At 42.6% G+C, this 16,153-nt stretch overlaps 1 protein-coding gene across 1 annotated transcript; it reads right to left on the reverse strand.

The window, feature by feature from the left end:
- Nucleotides 1-4,742: 4,742 nt before the first annotated feature.
- Nucleotides 4,743-14,210, reverse strand: trmt1l (tRNA methyltransferase 1-like). Its single transcript, XM_076082567.1, has 16 exons — nucleotides 14,054-14,210; nucleotides 12,899-13,009; nucleotides 12,673-12,735; nucleotides 12,230-12,343; nucleotides 11,864-11,928; nucleotides 11,164-11,320; nucleotides 10,698-10,818; nucleotides 10,497-10,576; nucleotides 9,383-9,644; nucleotides 8,725-8,937; nucleotides 8,451-8,641; nucleotides 7,810-7,876; nucleotides 6,987-7,150; nucleotides 6,828-6,893; nucleotides 5,878-6,004; nucleotides 4,743-5,337 (listed from the first exon to the last, which is right to left on the reverse strand). Exons 1-16 carry the CDS (start codon nucleotides 14,112-14,114, stop codon nucleotides 5,148-5,150), a joined length of 2,052 nt encoding a protein of 683 aa, XP_075938682.1. The 5' UTR covers nucleotides 14,115-14,210; the 3' UTR covers nucleotides 4,743-5,147.
- Between the last annotated feature and the right edge of the window lie 1,943 nt (nucleotides 14,211-16,153).

The raw sequence follows: 16,153 nt of genomic DNA on the forward strand, positions 1-16,153 counted from the left end.
CTGGAAATACTGAACGTTTAACAAATGAACGACTGTCGCAGCCTTGACCGCTGCAGCAGCTCCTCATCCGTACTCCGGCTCAGAACAGCTAGGAACCAGAACCAGCCTAAGACTGGTCTCCTTCGCCCATCCCAACGCAACATGAGTCACTGAGTGGTCATGCTGAGATGAGCAATGGTTTAAAAGGAAACAGTTCAAACTGTTGAGTAATGCAGAAACTCTTCGGAGCAGACAGCAGATGTTGCGCCCCTGTTGAGCTTCTCTGTTTGTCGTCTTTGGTGAAATATGTGGAGGATAAACATGCGGCACCGCTCTGCCAGATGTTTAAGATGCTCGTAAGCGTCGTCGCTGTGCACAACATTTATTCCAGTGGTTTGGTATATTCCTCTACCGAGGATCCACATGTTCACAGTCTCACAGAGTCAAACTACGTCTCACACACTCTGTTGCTGCTGTGAGATTGTAGTGTGGAAAAATCGCCATGAATCCATGAAGCACGGACACATGTTGGAGCAATTAGTGAAATGTGGCCTCCGCAACCTCATTATCATGTATTTAAAGTGGGTGTTGCATATTTGATTTCAAGCACAAGTCGTTCACAATTGCACGCCCTCTTTCTGCCCTCATATCTTCACATCCAATCTCAGCTGCAGCCAAACACGTTGTTCAGGCCATCGTGTATCGTAGGAATGATGAAGAAATACTGTCAGATTGAGTTAGAAATGAGATAAAGATCCATGTTACCACATCATACAGCCAAAACTCAAAGAGGACAAATGTTTGGAGTAATCTGTCTCATGAATCAAATGTAGCCTGCTCAAAAAAAAAAAAAACAGACATCCAACCCAACCCAGTATACACTACCACCAAATATTCAACAAATTATCCCGTACACACCCACCCCACCCTCCACACACACATCTCTCACTGCTGCAGACTGAGAGAGAGGATTGTTTTCACCACGAGTAATGAATGCACGGTGATGCACCGCTCTGAGTTTGCCCTCCACTAAAAACCGCCCAGCCAGGAAAAACTGACGAGGCAACCACGAGAACAAACGGCTCATCCCAGAGTGCGAGCAGACCGAGCTGCGTCTACACTGAGAGCTATCTGGGGGCAGCAGGAGGTAAACGGCTCCCAAAGGACCCCATTAAACAAGAGTCTGAGAGCTGCCTTCCACCAACCTTGACCACATGCACATACACACGGCACATTGTTTGTCGTCTTATGTGCGAGACCCAGCATGCAGAGAGAGTGGTCTCAACAGTGACAACAAAAAAAACACATCTCACTCCGGGATTTTCCACCTCACGGGACAATATTTTTACTTTTCCGTTCCCGTTTTCAACATATGATACTCTGCAACCACGGCAACAGCCGAGGCAACCGGTGTCAACATCAACAACAGACACGGAGGCGTTTTCACAGACGGTTGTTTATCTTTTCTGAGGTACAATTATATTTAAAAGGAGGACCAGATTATTCAGCGTTTTACAATCATTGTTGCCATTTTAGTCTTTGTTCTCTTTTGTTTATTGCTTCAGCCGTTCTCCTCCGCTTTCTCACCTTTATTTTGTTCGCTTACAATGACGCCGTTTCACTGAGCGTTGACCCTGCCTGTTGTTCATGTGACCCAAGAAGCCAAGAAATGGCTTCGATCCGGCACACCAGGTTTCCAGACTCGTGAATGAAGCGCTGGAACACTCTGATCATCGTTGCAAACAAAGACGCCGACACCAGTCCAGCTGTTCGATTTCTAACTATAAACTTCAACTGGATTTATCTCTGCAGCGAGTGGATCATCCATCCCTGCAGAACATAGATGCATCCAAACCAGAGCCGCAACAACTCGTCCATTCAAACAAAATTCATTGGCAACTGTTGGCAAAGATTTGCTGCCTTTTTACTTCTCTTACATTAGAGTAAATGTAATATATTTTGGACTAAACAAGACATGTGAAGATTTGGATGGGTTTTCCTGTTTTATAGACTAAGCGATTCATTGAGAAAGTGACAGTTAAATCGATAATGAGATTAATCAATAGTTGCAGCCCTGATCTATACACACACACCTGAAAAACATACAAGTACATAAATGTCTCCAGTCAGCTGGTCTCTGCTGGGGACCTGCTGGCTGTCTTATCCTCTCTCTGTTATGCCAACACGTTCAGTCAACACTGACACAGCACCAGAACCGGCACACAACACTGAGCTGCATCAACAACTATGCAGCGGTCTTTTGAAACCGAGAGAAGTTTGACATTTGAAGGTGTTTTCAATGAGTCCTTAGCTACAGCCCTAATCAGTAATTGACATCCCTTTCCGTTATCTTATATTTTCATGCCCAAAAAACCCATTGATATTGTTCTTGTTTGGAACAAAATCAACAAGGCTACAGTCTTTTTTCATTTGTTAAAGTAGGAAATGGTCATGGATTTAAAAAAAAGCTCAAATACCTTCAAAACTGCACTAACGTTTCAAACCTTTACAGGCATGTGTCTGTGAGAAAATCAGATGGTGAGAACGGTTACTGGAATATGATCCCACTACACGAGATGCACAAACATGGTGCCAGACCTGACCTGAAAACACAGGGGGATCTTCAGCCACCAGCTGGTCACCTAACAACCTAAGGGGTTCTGCTTACGCCCCCCCCCCCCCCCGCAAAGGCTTGGATCAGCCCTGGACTATATGTGGGATATGACTGATTATATGGTCTCCAAACATCCTGCTGATTCATCTTATATATGCACATTTAAACACCGACATCACAAATAAAGCAGCAGCGTTACATATCATCATGTTGGCACATGCAGCATCCCTTCATGAAACACCTGTTAGCATCCCCACCTCTCTGTTTGTCAGTTGCACACAATGACAACAACAGAGGCACCTTTTGTCCACTCCACGCATCCACCCATGGGACACACCCAGCAGCAGAGGACACAGAAGACAAAGGGGGAAACAGGGCTTGGCACTCTTGTCCCCCCCCCCCCCCCCCCTGCAGGACTGGAAAGGCAGGAGTGACCTGATCAGCCCCTTTAGATAGCTGAGCTGCAAACACTGACAGCAGCATCAAATCCCCTCCTGGGTTTGTCACCTGCCAAGGTCAGACAAACACAGAGGAAGGTCGGATTTAAGTCTAGGAGAAGATTTCTGTGGAAACATACAAGAAGACCAGACAGACGGGTTCCAGCAGCCCGACTGACAGATTCAGATGTCTGGAAATAAGTTCAGGTGAAATTGAACAGCTGTTTGTTTCCACAGAAACTCTCAGCCGAGTGACGTCAACACGTTAATACCAGATTTGAATGAGACTCCGAGATTCCGATCAATCAGGAGAGAAGATGACATTCACAGATCCACTCGTCACTAACACTCAAGACACGAAGCTCCACGAGAACACAACGATAAAGAAGTGGAAGTTCCCGGTAGAAATAAACGGAGATTGTGTGTTGAAGGAAACGCGGTGCGTCCTCGCCGCGTCGCTCCAAACGCGCTCCAACCCGTGAATGTTTGTATTGTTATCTATTATGCTTGTTAAATGTGAATATTTATGTGTTTACCTTTGATGTAGTTGGATGTGGTCTCATCGAGCAGACTGGACGCGGAGATCCCCATGGCGCTGCTGCTGGGAGAGGATACACAGGTTAGGGTTCAGTCCTCAGGTAGCCTACAGACACCGACACATCGATGTGCAGCAGCAGAGAGGGAGAGAGGGAGGAGGAACACGCCCTCTTCTTCCTCCTCCTCCTCCTCTTTCAAACACTGTGCCATGCAGTGACGCCCAGCCAGAAAAGCCAGCTCACTTTTTCTGCTCTAATGACGTAATTCAACAGTGAGTGATCCGACGACGTATGGATTTGACACCATTCAATTTAATTTAAATCAAGTATCATACACCGGTTGAGGGGGATGAGTTCTGACATCAGAATACTAATTTGTGCTCTAAATTAGGCTACTTCTAATAATAATAATTCATCTTTTGCAGAGGTGGAAAGTAACTAGTACAATTTCGAAAGTACTGTGTTTTACTTGTCTGTTTACATTTAGTTACTTTATACTTCTACCTACTTCATCTCAGAGGGAAATGTACTTTTTACTAAACTACATTTATTTGGTATTAGTTGGTTACTTTACTTATTCAGATTATTAATACAAATTATGAATTAATTCAGTTTGTTCTTACTTTTTTTTGGTATTTGTTCATTTATTTCTTTGTATATCTTTTGAGTGTCCTTCTGTCTGATCTGCTGCTCGTTATGAACCATCCAGACCTCTCAGGTTCAGGTCTCAGATGATCTGGGTTCAGGTCTGCATTCCGCCCCTATGCAGTCTAAACACACAGAAGCAGCACTTCACTTTGTGTGATGCCCATATCTGAAACAAAGTCACAGACACTCTGTTCTTTGAAATCAGGGCTGTTTGCAGAACTTTAACTTGGGACTATTTGTTCACATCTTGCACTGCACTGTAACTTTTATTCTGCCAGATTTATCTTAATATATTTATGTCTTTCTGTATTGGTTTGTTTCTTCTGTATCTTTTCCCAACACATTTTATATCTTGAGGCACTTTGAATTGCCTTGTTGAAAGGTGCCACACAAATAAACCTGTTTGGCATTATGATGTCTGTTTTGTAATTTTATTTAATTGTGTCTTAGAAATACATCTGCGTGTGTTTGTCTTTCTCAGACTCTGTAAAGAATTGCAGGACATCACATACATGACAATTCAGCAAATTCAGGCTTGGCAGATAAACTTTATTTTGCCTTTATAAGACAGGAGAAACAAAAAAAAGATGATAAAAACCATCTAGAAGAGAAGAAAACAATCTTGTAACCAATGAATTTTCAAGAGAAGTCAGAAATAAATAGGAACAGTGGATCAGTTGGGCTCATTTGTGCAGCAGGATCAGTTTGGTTTGCAGTTTTAAGAAAGTTTTGGTTTGATTACATCAGATTACTACTTTGTTTTAGTATATGCACGTCCACATAGAGAGCAGTTGGTGGGTTTGTTTTAGACATCAGTGCAGTCAGAACTTTGTTTAGGTTAATAGAAACAGTCCAAGTGGAGTAGAAACGGGACGAGCAGATCTACTTTGTTCATCAAAGTGTGTGAATCAAGCTCCTTCCTGCTCGTTTCTCTCACAAAGTGTTCTCCGTGCTCACGCTCGTCTGCATGGTGGTGGCGTTGGTGTACGTGGGGACGCTGTACTTGGTGAGGACAGACTTGAACTGCTCCAGCGTGGCGTCGGTTCGAACCCCCGTCGGGTCGAAGTGAGTCCGACTCACCCTGAAGCCGGCCTCCGTCAGGTACTGAAGAAACTTGTTCAACCTATAAACGATAAAAAGACTTAATGAATATAAATAAAATGTTCCTGTCTGACTTCCTGTCTGTGGCTCTCAGCTCCAAGCCCATTGGTTCCTACCGAAGAAGTAAATCTTTAAAAACACCTCACAAATATATAGCTTCATATTTAAAAAAGAAAAGACTCAGTCATTTTCTAAAACAGCTGGTTACTGTAGTTTTTATCAAACATAAGTAAATAGTGCATTTGTTGAGGACTATTTTCAGCGGCAAATTAATCCACATTTGTTGCTCTAGTGAGTATTGTTGGCAGGAGGACGGTGTATGTGGGATTGAGTCAGAATTGACTACAGTGTGTGTGTTCATGGGGATGAAGGAGCATGTCACCCAGTGCAACAGTGTGGCTCACTGATGTGTTTTTAATAGTTTCTGGACAACAATGGCACAGAGGAAGAAGATGTATCAGGCATTGATACACACACACAATACTTGCTAGCATTCACTCTTGGTTTGAGTGTGGACACGATACATGACACTATAAAACATCTGAGGTCATAGGTCACTTACTTGGGCATGTTCATGCCTCTGATGCTGTGGCGGTGGATGCTGTAGTAGAAGGGCGGGTGATCCAGAGACCCATCGGACTTCATCCTCTTCACTACATTCCCCGACTCTTCTCCCGTCTTCCTCTTACCTGCAGAAAGAAAGAAAGAAAGAAAATGAGATCTGAACCAAAAACTAAACTGAGAGGCATCCACGTGAGGCCGTGCTCAACCCAGCGGTGACTCCGTCTTCACAAACTCATGCTGCTTGGTCAGACTTTGTTCAAACTCTCATAGCTCTATTTTAGAAAATCTAGTGGAGATCTCAAAGGTTTCCAAAGATACCCAATCTGTCATTTTGGGGAACGATTGTAACATAATGCACAAGACATCTAGAACATTTCCCTTTGCCGAGATGCTGCTGCGACAACAGAAACAGTTTAGGCATCACATCCTATGAGGAAAGAAAGCAGGTCAGCCGGTGGACGCTGCTTCCACTTGGCTATTACATCACGGCTGAGGAAGGAACAAGGAATTTGACTTAACTGATTTTTTGAATAACTCATGGACATAGTCACTGGACATTTGGAATGAACCAGATACACTCACCTGTACTAAGATATGGTACAAGCATAGCTACGTACATGCCACTGCTCCTTCATATGTGTGGTCCTTACCGTTTAGCTTGTTTATATACCTGGCATTGTGTACATTTGGTTAGAATTTTCATATGATATCGTTGTTATGCAACTGCAGCTCAACACTCTCCCTCGTTACAACTTAAGTTCCATCTTATCTTATCTTTCCACTCCAAAAGAGACACATACAAGCTAGTTTGAGCAAAAAACTCAAATCTGGTTTTCCAGAACTTATGTGTTAATATGTACAACAGAAATAAGAAAAACTAATGCTGAATTCAATTTTGAAAAGAACTTGAGATGATCACACGGGTTAATAAACCTGTGAGTGACTCACCAGACTGCTCAGCGGGACCCGACTCCTCTCCGCTCTGTAAGGTCTTGATGACGACGCCGCACTCCACTGCAGAGAGGAGACACAATGTTCTGTAAGCGAGGTAGTTTCGTCATGCAAACATCAGGCGTGCGTTACTGAGGAGAGGTGTGATCGCTTCACCCTGGTTGGTGAGAGCGGACGGCCCGTGGACTAAAGACTTGAGGGTGGTGCAGTCGGACTCGCAGATGAGATTTTTGACGAGCGCCTGGATGTCGTCCATGCTGTGCTGCACTGCCGCCGACAGCATCCTCCTCAGGAAGCCCGTGTTAAACAGAGGACCAGACCTGTACACACACACACACACACACACACACGCACACACGCACACGCATTGAGATTTTTTTTTTTTTAAATAATTCAGACACCAAATGTTTTATTTACACTTGAAATAGTTTTGGCCCCAAAAGAGGAATTCAATGATCCAAACTTCCATTTAGTCCAGCATGTGTTAGGCTGCATTATTGTGCACACATTTTGATGCTAAGCTTCCAGTTTCTTTCACATAATAACTGGTGATTCTTATTCAACCGCTGCTCAGAGGGATCTTTGTCCCTTACTGTCTGGTTGAACCATTGGACACAGTTTTGTTCTCCATGTACAAAACACACCCTTCATAACAGAACACAAAATAACATCTACTTGTAAAGAGGACTTTCCACAAATTAAGAGCATGAAAGACCATTCAAACACACAGAGTAGTCCTCGCAGTAATCGGACTGGACCCAATCAAACTGCTGTGGCAGGAGATTACATCTTTCAACGGTAGGGTGTCTCGATAATCTTAATTTTTTTTGTTGCTCACACCAGATGGCGCCAAAATGAGGATATCTGAAGTAGATGGAGTATTTAGCCATCTTTCATACAGCTCAGCGAGGTATATGTGTCTGTCTGCGACTGATGCTGCTGTGTGCAGTGATGCTGGGGGGGGGGGGGGGAGGTTTACCATAGCGGTCCCAGCTGCACTGCTGTCTTTCCGGGCAGACTTCCATGACAGTTACAGGGCAGCGTGTCTGGAGGAAATACAAGAAAGGACATGATTTACTTTCTATATATACACACACTGCAGCTTCCTGTACTCACAAGAGCAGCAGCAGAACAAAAAGCATATTGACCAAACAACAGCCAATAGATGCATTCTGTATTTTGGCCGACAATTGAAAAAGCATTGAACGATTGCTGTTGCTCTCTACTTCCTGCATGTGCTTCACAATAAATGTATTTCAATGTGAAAGCAATTGTAAGCCTTTACTGTGAAAGTGGACGTGAGCACACCATTCGTTGGGATTGTCTCAACACATAAAGGGACATTTCCTCAAGTTTATCACAAACATTCAAAATCACCACACCTGGAGATACATGGTTTTCACTGGACAGGAAGGTTATGAAAAAGTGGAATCTGAAAAGTAACTTTTGCCAAATGTAGTGCAGTAAAAAGTACAATATTGTCAAGTTGCTGAACACGGAAATACTCAAGTAAAGTAAAAATACATCTGATTTGTGCATTTTATTGTTCTTTGTTATGTTCCACCGCTGAACGTCAGCACACCAGCATTCTATGACGGACCGCTCTGTTGTTGAACTCACCGTCCACCATGTTTCCCTGTTTGAGGAAGACTCTCTCCTCACACCACTGACAGTGGACCAGTTTCCGTAACTTCTTCGCTGACTCATCAGCCTGTGTGGGACCTCTGAGGACTCTCACCACCACCAGGACGAAGTGCTCCAACGCCACCGCCAGCAGCACCTCGATGCCTTTGTTACAGCGAGCCGCCGCCCTACAACAGACAGCGAGGATTACGTTTTCTTCCGCCCAAGTATCACATGAGGGACTGACCTACACCACAAGTTAAAGTCCTACCTGGCCATAGTGGCCACCACCATGCGTGCGGCCAGCTCCCTGTAGTACTCCGTGCGTACGATGTGGCAGCCGTAGTGACGCAGGGTGACGTTGGGAGCCTTCGAGTACAGAGAGCCCGTGTCTGTGGACGTCACAGAGATGATGCCCAGGTTCCGGACATTTCTGAAGGCGGCGTCCAGGTAGTTCACTGCTGTCCCGAACGGATCCAAGTGGCTGAAAGATCCAAGAGATAAAGTGACGGATTGTCTTATTGTCAACAAACTAGCATTAGTCTGTCTCTCAGTACTGACTGACTTCCTGTCTGTGGCTCTCAGCTCCAAGCCCATTGGTTTCTACTGGAGATGTAAATCTTTAAAAACACCTAACAAATATAAAGTTTATTTTAAAGTTCAGTAATTTCCTTAAACAGCTGGTCACTGTAGTTTTAAATCAAACAAACAAAGGAAATAGTGCATTTATTGGGGACTACTTTCACTACAGTGTGTGTGTTCATTGTAATGAAGGAACATGTCACAAGTCTTTACGGACTAAAGGCTGAATTATCACCATAACTGTGTCTTCACTCTATTCCTCCGAAAGTATTGACACAGGACTGTATGTAGTCACCTGACCAATAAGCTAAATGGATCCCACACTTGAACAAACCCTTCCTACTTACATGTAGTCAAAGGGCCACAGGTGCATAGTGACGTTGGCGTCCATCTTGACGACCTCCACCGTGGCGATGGGCGCTCCCTCGACTTCGCTGCCGGCCCCGTCGGGCCCCCGGGGGCCTCGTGAGCCACGTGAGCCTCCGTCCACCCGAATGTGGTTGAGCTCGCAGTTCTCTTTGATCATTTTGATGCACGTGTCGCTGATATCGGTTATGGTGACTTTGACGGCGTTACGAAGGTGCTTCGCCCACTGGAGGCCCATAATCCCTGAGAGAGAGGACACGTATAGCAGACACAAGGTGGAGGGTTAGAGCGACGGCCTGGGAACATTTTATCAACAAATACTTACAAGGCATCATGTAAATTAGGGATTTTTGCTTCTCGCACATATCTGTTTCAAAATGAAAAGAGATTTTTGACATATTTCTAATCGTATAATCCTATTTTATATAGATTCTTGGCTTGCAGTGCTGGTTTCTTTGCCTTTTATCTTATTATGTAAATTGTGATGATTATTCATATTGAAAACCTACTCCTCATGCTGATTCTGATGTGGTTAAACTTGATAATCAATCCTGATCCTGATCAGTCTCAGAGAATCCAAGATTTAAACTAGGGCTGCGACAAAACAATTGTTTTTACTTTCTCAGTTAATCAATTACAATTAATCAATTATTTCCAAAATTCCAACTGTACATATTGAGATGACTCGTCTGGTCCGAGCTACAGTCTAAAAACCAAAGACAGTCAGTTTACTATCTTAGAAGACAAAGACAACCACCAAATATTCACGTGTCTTTTGATTCTTTTTAAGCATCCAAAAATGACGATTGACTGATCGACCAATCGTTTCAGCTCCAAACTCAGCCCACAGGTTAAAATAATTCCTCTCATTCACAGGAATTTGAAACAGTAGATCGCTCCAGGAGAATTGAGTAAACGATACCTAAGTTTAACAGTTTAACAGTTTTCTATTTCATGAAAACAGGTTGTGGAGGAACATCAGATAAACTGCAAATACTTAGGCATGAGATTTTTCATTGAAAGCCCGTGTGTTATTAAAGCTTTTTGTGGTATTTAACCCTGTTTTCTTATTTCTGGAGACCTTTACAGTCCCACCTGTGGCTCCAAAAGCGTCCAGACACTCGAGCGGGTTTCTCTCCTCCGCCAGAACAGCCAGCGAACAAAACACCAGCTGCCTGAAACACACGAACGAACTCCGCTTTAATGAATGTCCATAATCAGAGTTTACATAAAGCCGTGAAGCAAAACTCTGCACATGTATTTTCGTAGGGACTCATGTCTTGTGCGCGTGCCGACCTGTTGGTCTTCATCTTGCGGTTGAAGTAAGTGTCGCTCTTCTGCGGGGTGGTGTGGTTCGGGAGGAGCTGGACGTTGGTTCCGAGTTCTTTCATGATTTCATAGGCCTGACCGGACGGAGCTGCCGAGCACGTTTTAACACATTAAAATCATGCAGAAAGATCGCATTCAGTAAGGATAAAAGAATCTCTGGAATAGGCAGGACCTGGAATAAGGAGATCTGAAGCATGCGATTGTACTAAGAGCTTTTTAGACAGCGGCAGTGTAGATGTTAAAACACCTGCACAAAGCTAATGGCTGTCTCTTTTAGGATGGAAGGTTATAGGTTAGACACAATATAGAGCTGCATTACGGGAAGTGTAGAGTCCAGTGACGAACGGTCCAAATTTGACCGTTCTTTCTCTTGTGAGTCCCGACAGCTATCCAATGGAGCATGTTGTGGCGAGATGGTGTCAGTGCTCATTACCCGGCTCCTCAAACGGGACGTCTGAGCTCCCGGAGTAGCTGGCTTCAGTCTCTCCTTTGTTGACGTGTCGCTTCAGGTGGCTGACCATGTCCGTCTTGCGGGCGATGGTCACAGAACACACCACACAGTGGTAGTGAGCCACGTGTCTCCCCGACGCCTGGACACAAAATATCAAAGAATCGAAATTTAGGGGTGAAGGAAGAAACGAACCGCAACTACATCACAGTATTTTAATGTGGCAGGAGGGAGGTGTCCTTCAATTGAATACTTACCAAATTACCTCGGACATTACTAAGTAACTAGAAAGGTGCACTCAGCAGAGTGCAGATCTCCGCCAGGGGTGTCTGCACCGACCGCTGCTGCATTGTGTGAGCGATGTATGCAGGAGATTTGCTCGAAGTAGTCGTATAAGTCGTTTCATACAATTTTGCCAAAAACTAAACTAAACTTGCAAAGCTGTCTGCTCAGTCTGCCTACTGACATTTTAAAAAAAAAGAAAAGCTGAACTTACAGGACCCTTAAAATACAGCACCACTGCAGCAAAACAAGATTCATGCTTACAATGAGTTTGTGAAAAGTTTAAAGTGATCGTCATGAATGAGTCCGTCTGTGGTGATGCAATTTGAAGCCACAGTGCTTCTATTGTTCCAAACTGAAGGGAGCTTGAGCTGCAGACAGTTTGTGCGTCTTTTTTTCTCACCTGATCTCCACTGAGGCTGGGCTTCAGGTTTCTGCAGGGCAGGTGGCAGATGCACATTCTCTGACCTGTTAAAGGTCAACAGTCACATGTCAACATTAAGGAAGTAGGATTTGATGATTTCCTGAGACCAAGATACCAGACGTCACTTTCACACGCATTTTACGTACGTTTCTGGACAATAGATCTATTTTTACTTGATATTTCAACTGCCAATGACAGAGTTTGCTGGATACAGGTGTCATTAATTGTTGCCAGACAATGTACAAAGCCTTTGGACAACAGTGTTCTTGGTACAGAGTACTGACCTCAACCTCATCCAACATCTCTGGAACGCCGACTGTGAGCCGGACCCGATTGCATTCCTACCTTCAAACTCCACGTAAACTTTCCAGTGGAGGTTCTGCAGGTGTCGGCGGAGCTTGTGGCTGTAGCAGGCTTTAAACTTCTCCTCGGGACACAGAGGACACGATTTACGTCCCGCTGATGAATGAAGACACAAAATCAATAAGCAGGGCTGCTTGAATGTTTGCTCTACAAATGTCAGAAAACTGGATTGAAATGGCAGTAAATGGCAAACATGACATTTCTAACAACTAACTCCAAAACTACATATTTTGTTTACTATCAAATACGACAATGGAAAGCTGAAGGAAATACACAGTGTGAAGTAAATTTCGGGGCATTTTTGCACAAAAAAAAATAATCTAACATGTCCTCTCATTCTTCTTCTATGTCACCTGATTTCTCTTATAACAAATAAGATAAACAGTGGAAAAGAGAGGGATGCGTTACTGCAGAACTGAACTTACCACCATTGAGGTCAACCAGCACCTCGAGTCCCTCCAATATAGTTTGGATGGAGACGTGTCTCTCTGTTTGTAGAAAAGCACAATACTTATGTAAAGTCAGAACACTTCTATAATGTTTTAGTCCGTGCCATTAAAGTTTCATCCTTAATGTCAGTGAATATAGATGGTATGAAGCCATCACTGATGTCAACCAATCAATGCACAGAAACAGCTTTTATTGATTCACCAGGGGTTGTGGTTGAGGGTTTGGCATCGCTGTCTGCAGCAGCTTCAGTCTTCACTGCCTGTTCTGCAGCTTGGTCACCAACTGACGGTGCATCTCCACCACCATCTCCACCTTCACAGACACAGACAGACAGACAGAGAGATGGGAAAGTTACAATAAAAATGTTTCTTTTAAGCTATTTTGGTTATTTCTTTGAGTGGACCAGCTGGAATTGGCAGGTGCAAGGTTCATTAAAAGCTTTTTACAAAAAAAAAACAGACAAACTAATTAGTTCAGCTTGACTTGTCTGAGGGTTTCCTGCTTCGTCTTACTGGAAAACTTTTCAAAACCAGGTTATGTCCTACGTTTTTAAGTTGAAGTTGGAACAATCCAGGTACACTCAGTAACAGAGCTCTCACCTTGAGGTGGCTAATCATTACCTGGCTAACATTCCTCCCTCACATTAGCGATCAGTCAGTCTTATATGTATGCAACACACAGACCTGATTAGACTTAGACCAAAATGACATCTAAGACCAGTCTAAGGCCAAAACTACAGCTATTTATGCTTGTCAACTTCTTAGGAGGATTGGTCTCATGGCCTCAGTATTTATAATACACGTATAATATATAGGTCTAGCTGTATTAGAAGTATAATATGCTACACATCTGCTCCCACTGTTTGTTGACACAACATAAATTGTTCACAAACAGAATCTTCTCGTCTGAAGTTTGAGCTATCGCTAGTGGACTGTTGTTTTCTTTGTTCTGAAACTAAAACCAACGTCAATAAGCCGATAATAAAGGGACAGCTGATGTCCAAACTGTGCGGTCCTGTAGTGCAGCTCCGTGATGAGACCGTGTCATCCTAAACTGTAGTGCAACCCAAACCCACACTCTTATTAAAGCTCTGTGAAGAGATGCACTGTTGTAAGTCACTGTTAACGACAACGGTTTAGCTAACGTTAGCTCCAGCGCCTTTGACGCTGTTAATGTTGACTATTTAGGTCCCATGGCGGAGCTCCGTGGTGAGGCCCTCGTTTAGTTAAGCAGTTACAAACTCAAATTCTCTGTGAATTCACTGCACAGCGCTGACATTGACTATGCTATAATTTATTCTCCACTTTACGGTCCAAAATGTAGCGTTCAATCAACAAACGGGCGCAGTTTACTTACGTTTGATATCGACGTCCTCCTGGTGAAGCTGAGCAGCGTCTGCCTCTTTGAGCTCCGCCATTGCTAACTACAGCAACATACGCAGGATATGTTCCGTCGTACGTGGTTTACGCAAACTGCGCAGTTTGTAAACGTAGATTGCTGTTGAATTTAACAAAAAAGACTAATTTACAAAGTTACACGGTTCATTTATTTGTCATTTTACAACATAGGTTCCCACAATGAAATGTAAGTTGTAGCGCACACTACACACACATAGAAAATACAATACTTAGATTAGACTAAAATTAAATAAATATAAAGATAACATAGTTTACAGTTAAAAGAAACCTTCAAATGAAAGGATTCAACAAATGGGTGAATGTGTTAAAATGTAATATGAGATTTTGTGCCGAAAAGTGTTTTTCAGTTGGACGTTCACCAAACAGTAACGAGGTTACACCCGTAGGTGGCAGCAGAGCGTCGTAATGAAGGCGTCTCCAGTCAACCATCGTACCAGCTCTCTGTGCGGACACTCTGCACACGGCCGCTGCTCAGAGAGTACACACACAGAGAGTTCACATGTGAATGTGTTTAAGACAATGCACATGACATCTTAATATTCTTATTTGATGAGAAGGTGCTGCCATAAAATGTGGCATATCCGGTTTGAATATTTAACATAGTGCTGCATAGTCATAGGCTATTATATCTAACCATCAAGTTAAGACAAAATATTAGGACATTTGATGAGTCATGCTTGAGTTTTTTAATAAAGATGTGGCTGTAGGTCTCCATTCCTGGAAAACGAAAGTAAAGACCAGAATATTCAAACATATAAATGCATTCAAAGGTTGTGCAACATGTTTATATTTCCATTCGATGGGAAGTTGCAGCCATAAAGTGGACAGCAAGACATACAGTTAGTATACTCAGTGTATGTCTTGCTGTTTACTAGCGAAATACTATACCCAAGTGGCTCATTTGCGTCAGTTTGATCCTAAAGCCATATGATGGGTTTAAATGTTTAAATTTTAACACGGTTTAACTCTTTTTAATGTCACTTGAAAAGGAAGCTGCAATAATATTGATTAGTACTTAATAATAGATTACAAAAGAGTCTGAAATAGAGTTTTTAGATCGGAAGGAGCCGATTGGCTGGCCTGAAATCCTTGTTCCATTGCTGCCAAAGGGCAGCAGAGACACATAGAAAACGTTTGTAATTTCTTAAAAGTAAAGCAATTTGGATAGTGAAATTTTGTTTATACTACTAATCTTATTTTATATTTTATTACCAATGTTAACAAGTATTAACAAGTATACACCCTAGACTGCTGTACTTAAAATGGTAATTACATAGTTGGCATGATGTAGAAACTCTCCATACGCAGACCAGAGGATAACCCTGTTAAGGATTTTTATTATTCATTCATTTTATTTTATGTTGAATAGTTAAAAGTACAAACAGTAAATAAGCTTGAAGGATTTTACATGGGATAGCTTCGTGGCATCATTGTCATGACAACAGAGCCAGCTATAAAGTCAAAGTTCAAGATAAGTCAACTCTTTCTCATCACAAGTCTCAACACTACAGCCTGAAACATTCACCTAAATAGTTTAGGAAGCCTTTATTTAAATAAATAAATTGATAATATAATGAATCATTACATACATATAATTCAGTGTTTGTGCCCATTGGCAGTTTATTCAATCAGTTGTGGGAAAGTGGCAGAAATATGACTTTGCAACAGTTATATATTATGTTCATTAGTTAGAATATTTGTTTATTTATTTAATTCACGTTTGAAAACACGCAACTTTTACTTTGAAGGCGAGCTGTCTCTGTTTACAGCTCTCGACTTCCTTTACTCAATTGTCATTATTAATCAAAATATCTTGTCATTTGTCATTGTGTATGAGTTATTTTCTTGTAATTACAAAAACAGTAACTCATAACTCATAAGAGAAAATTGAGTGACCAAAGTTGATGAGTTATGTTTCAGTTTGATCAGATGGCTGTAGGTTTCGATTCCAGGGAAACGAAAGTCAAGCAGCGTTTCTAAAAGAGAACAGAAGAAATGAAACTCAAGTGCCCCGCCTCTACGATCCGCTTCGATGTGA

The sequence above is a fragment of the Anarhichas minor genome, unplaced genomic scaffold (genome assembly GCF_050575085.1).
Source record: "Anarhichas minor isolate MPS153535 unplaced genomic scaffold, ASM5057508v1 ptg000096l, whole genome shotgun sequence".
NCBI classification, from domain to species: Eukaryota; Metazoa; Chordata; class Actinopteri; order Perciformes; family Anarhichadidae; genus Anarhichas; species Anarhichas minor.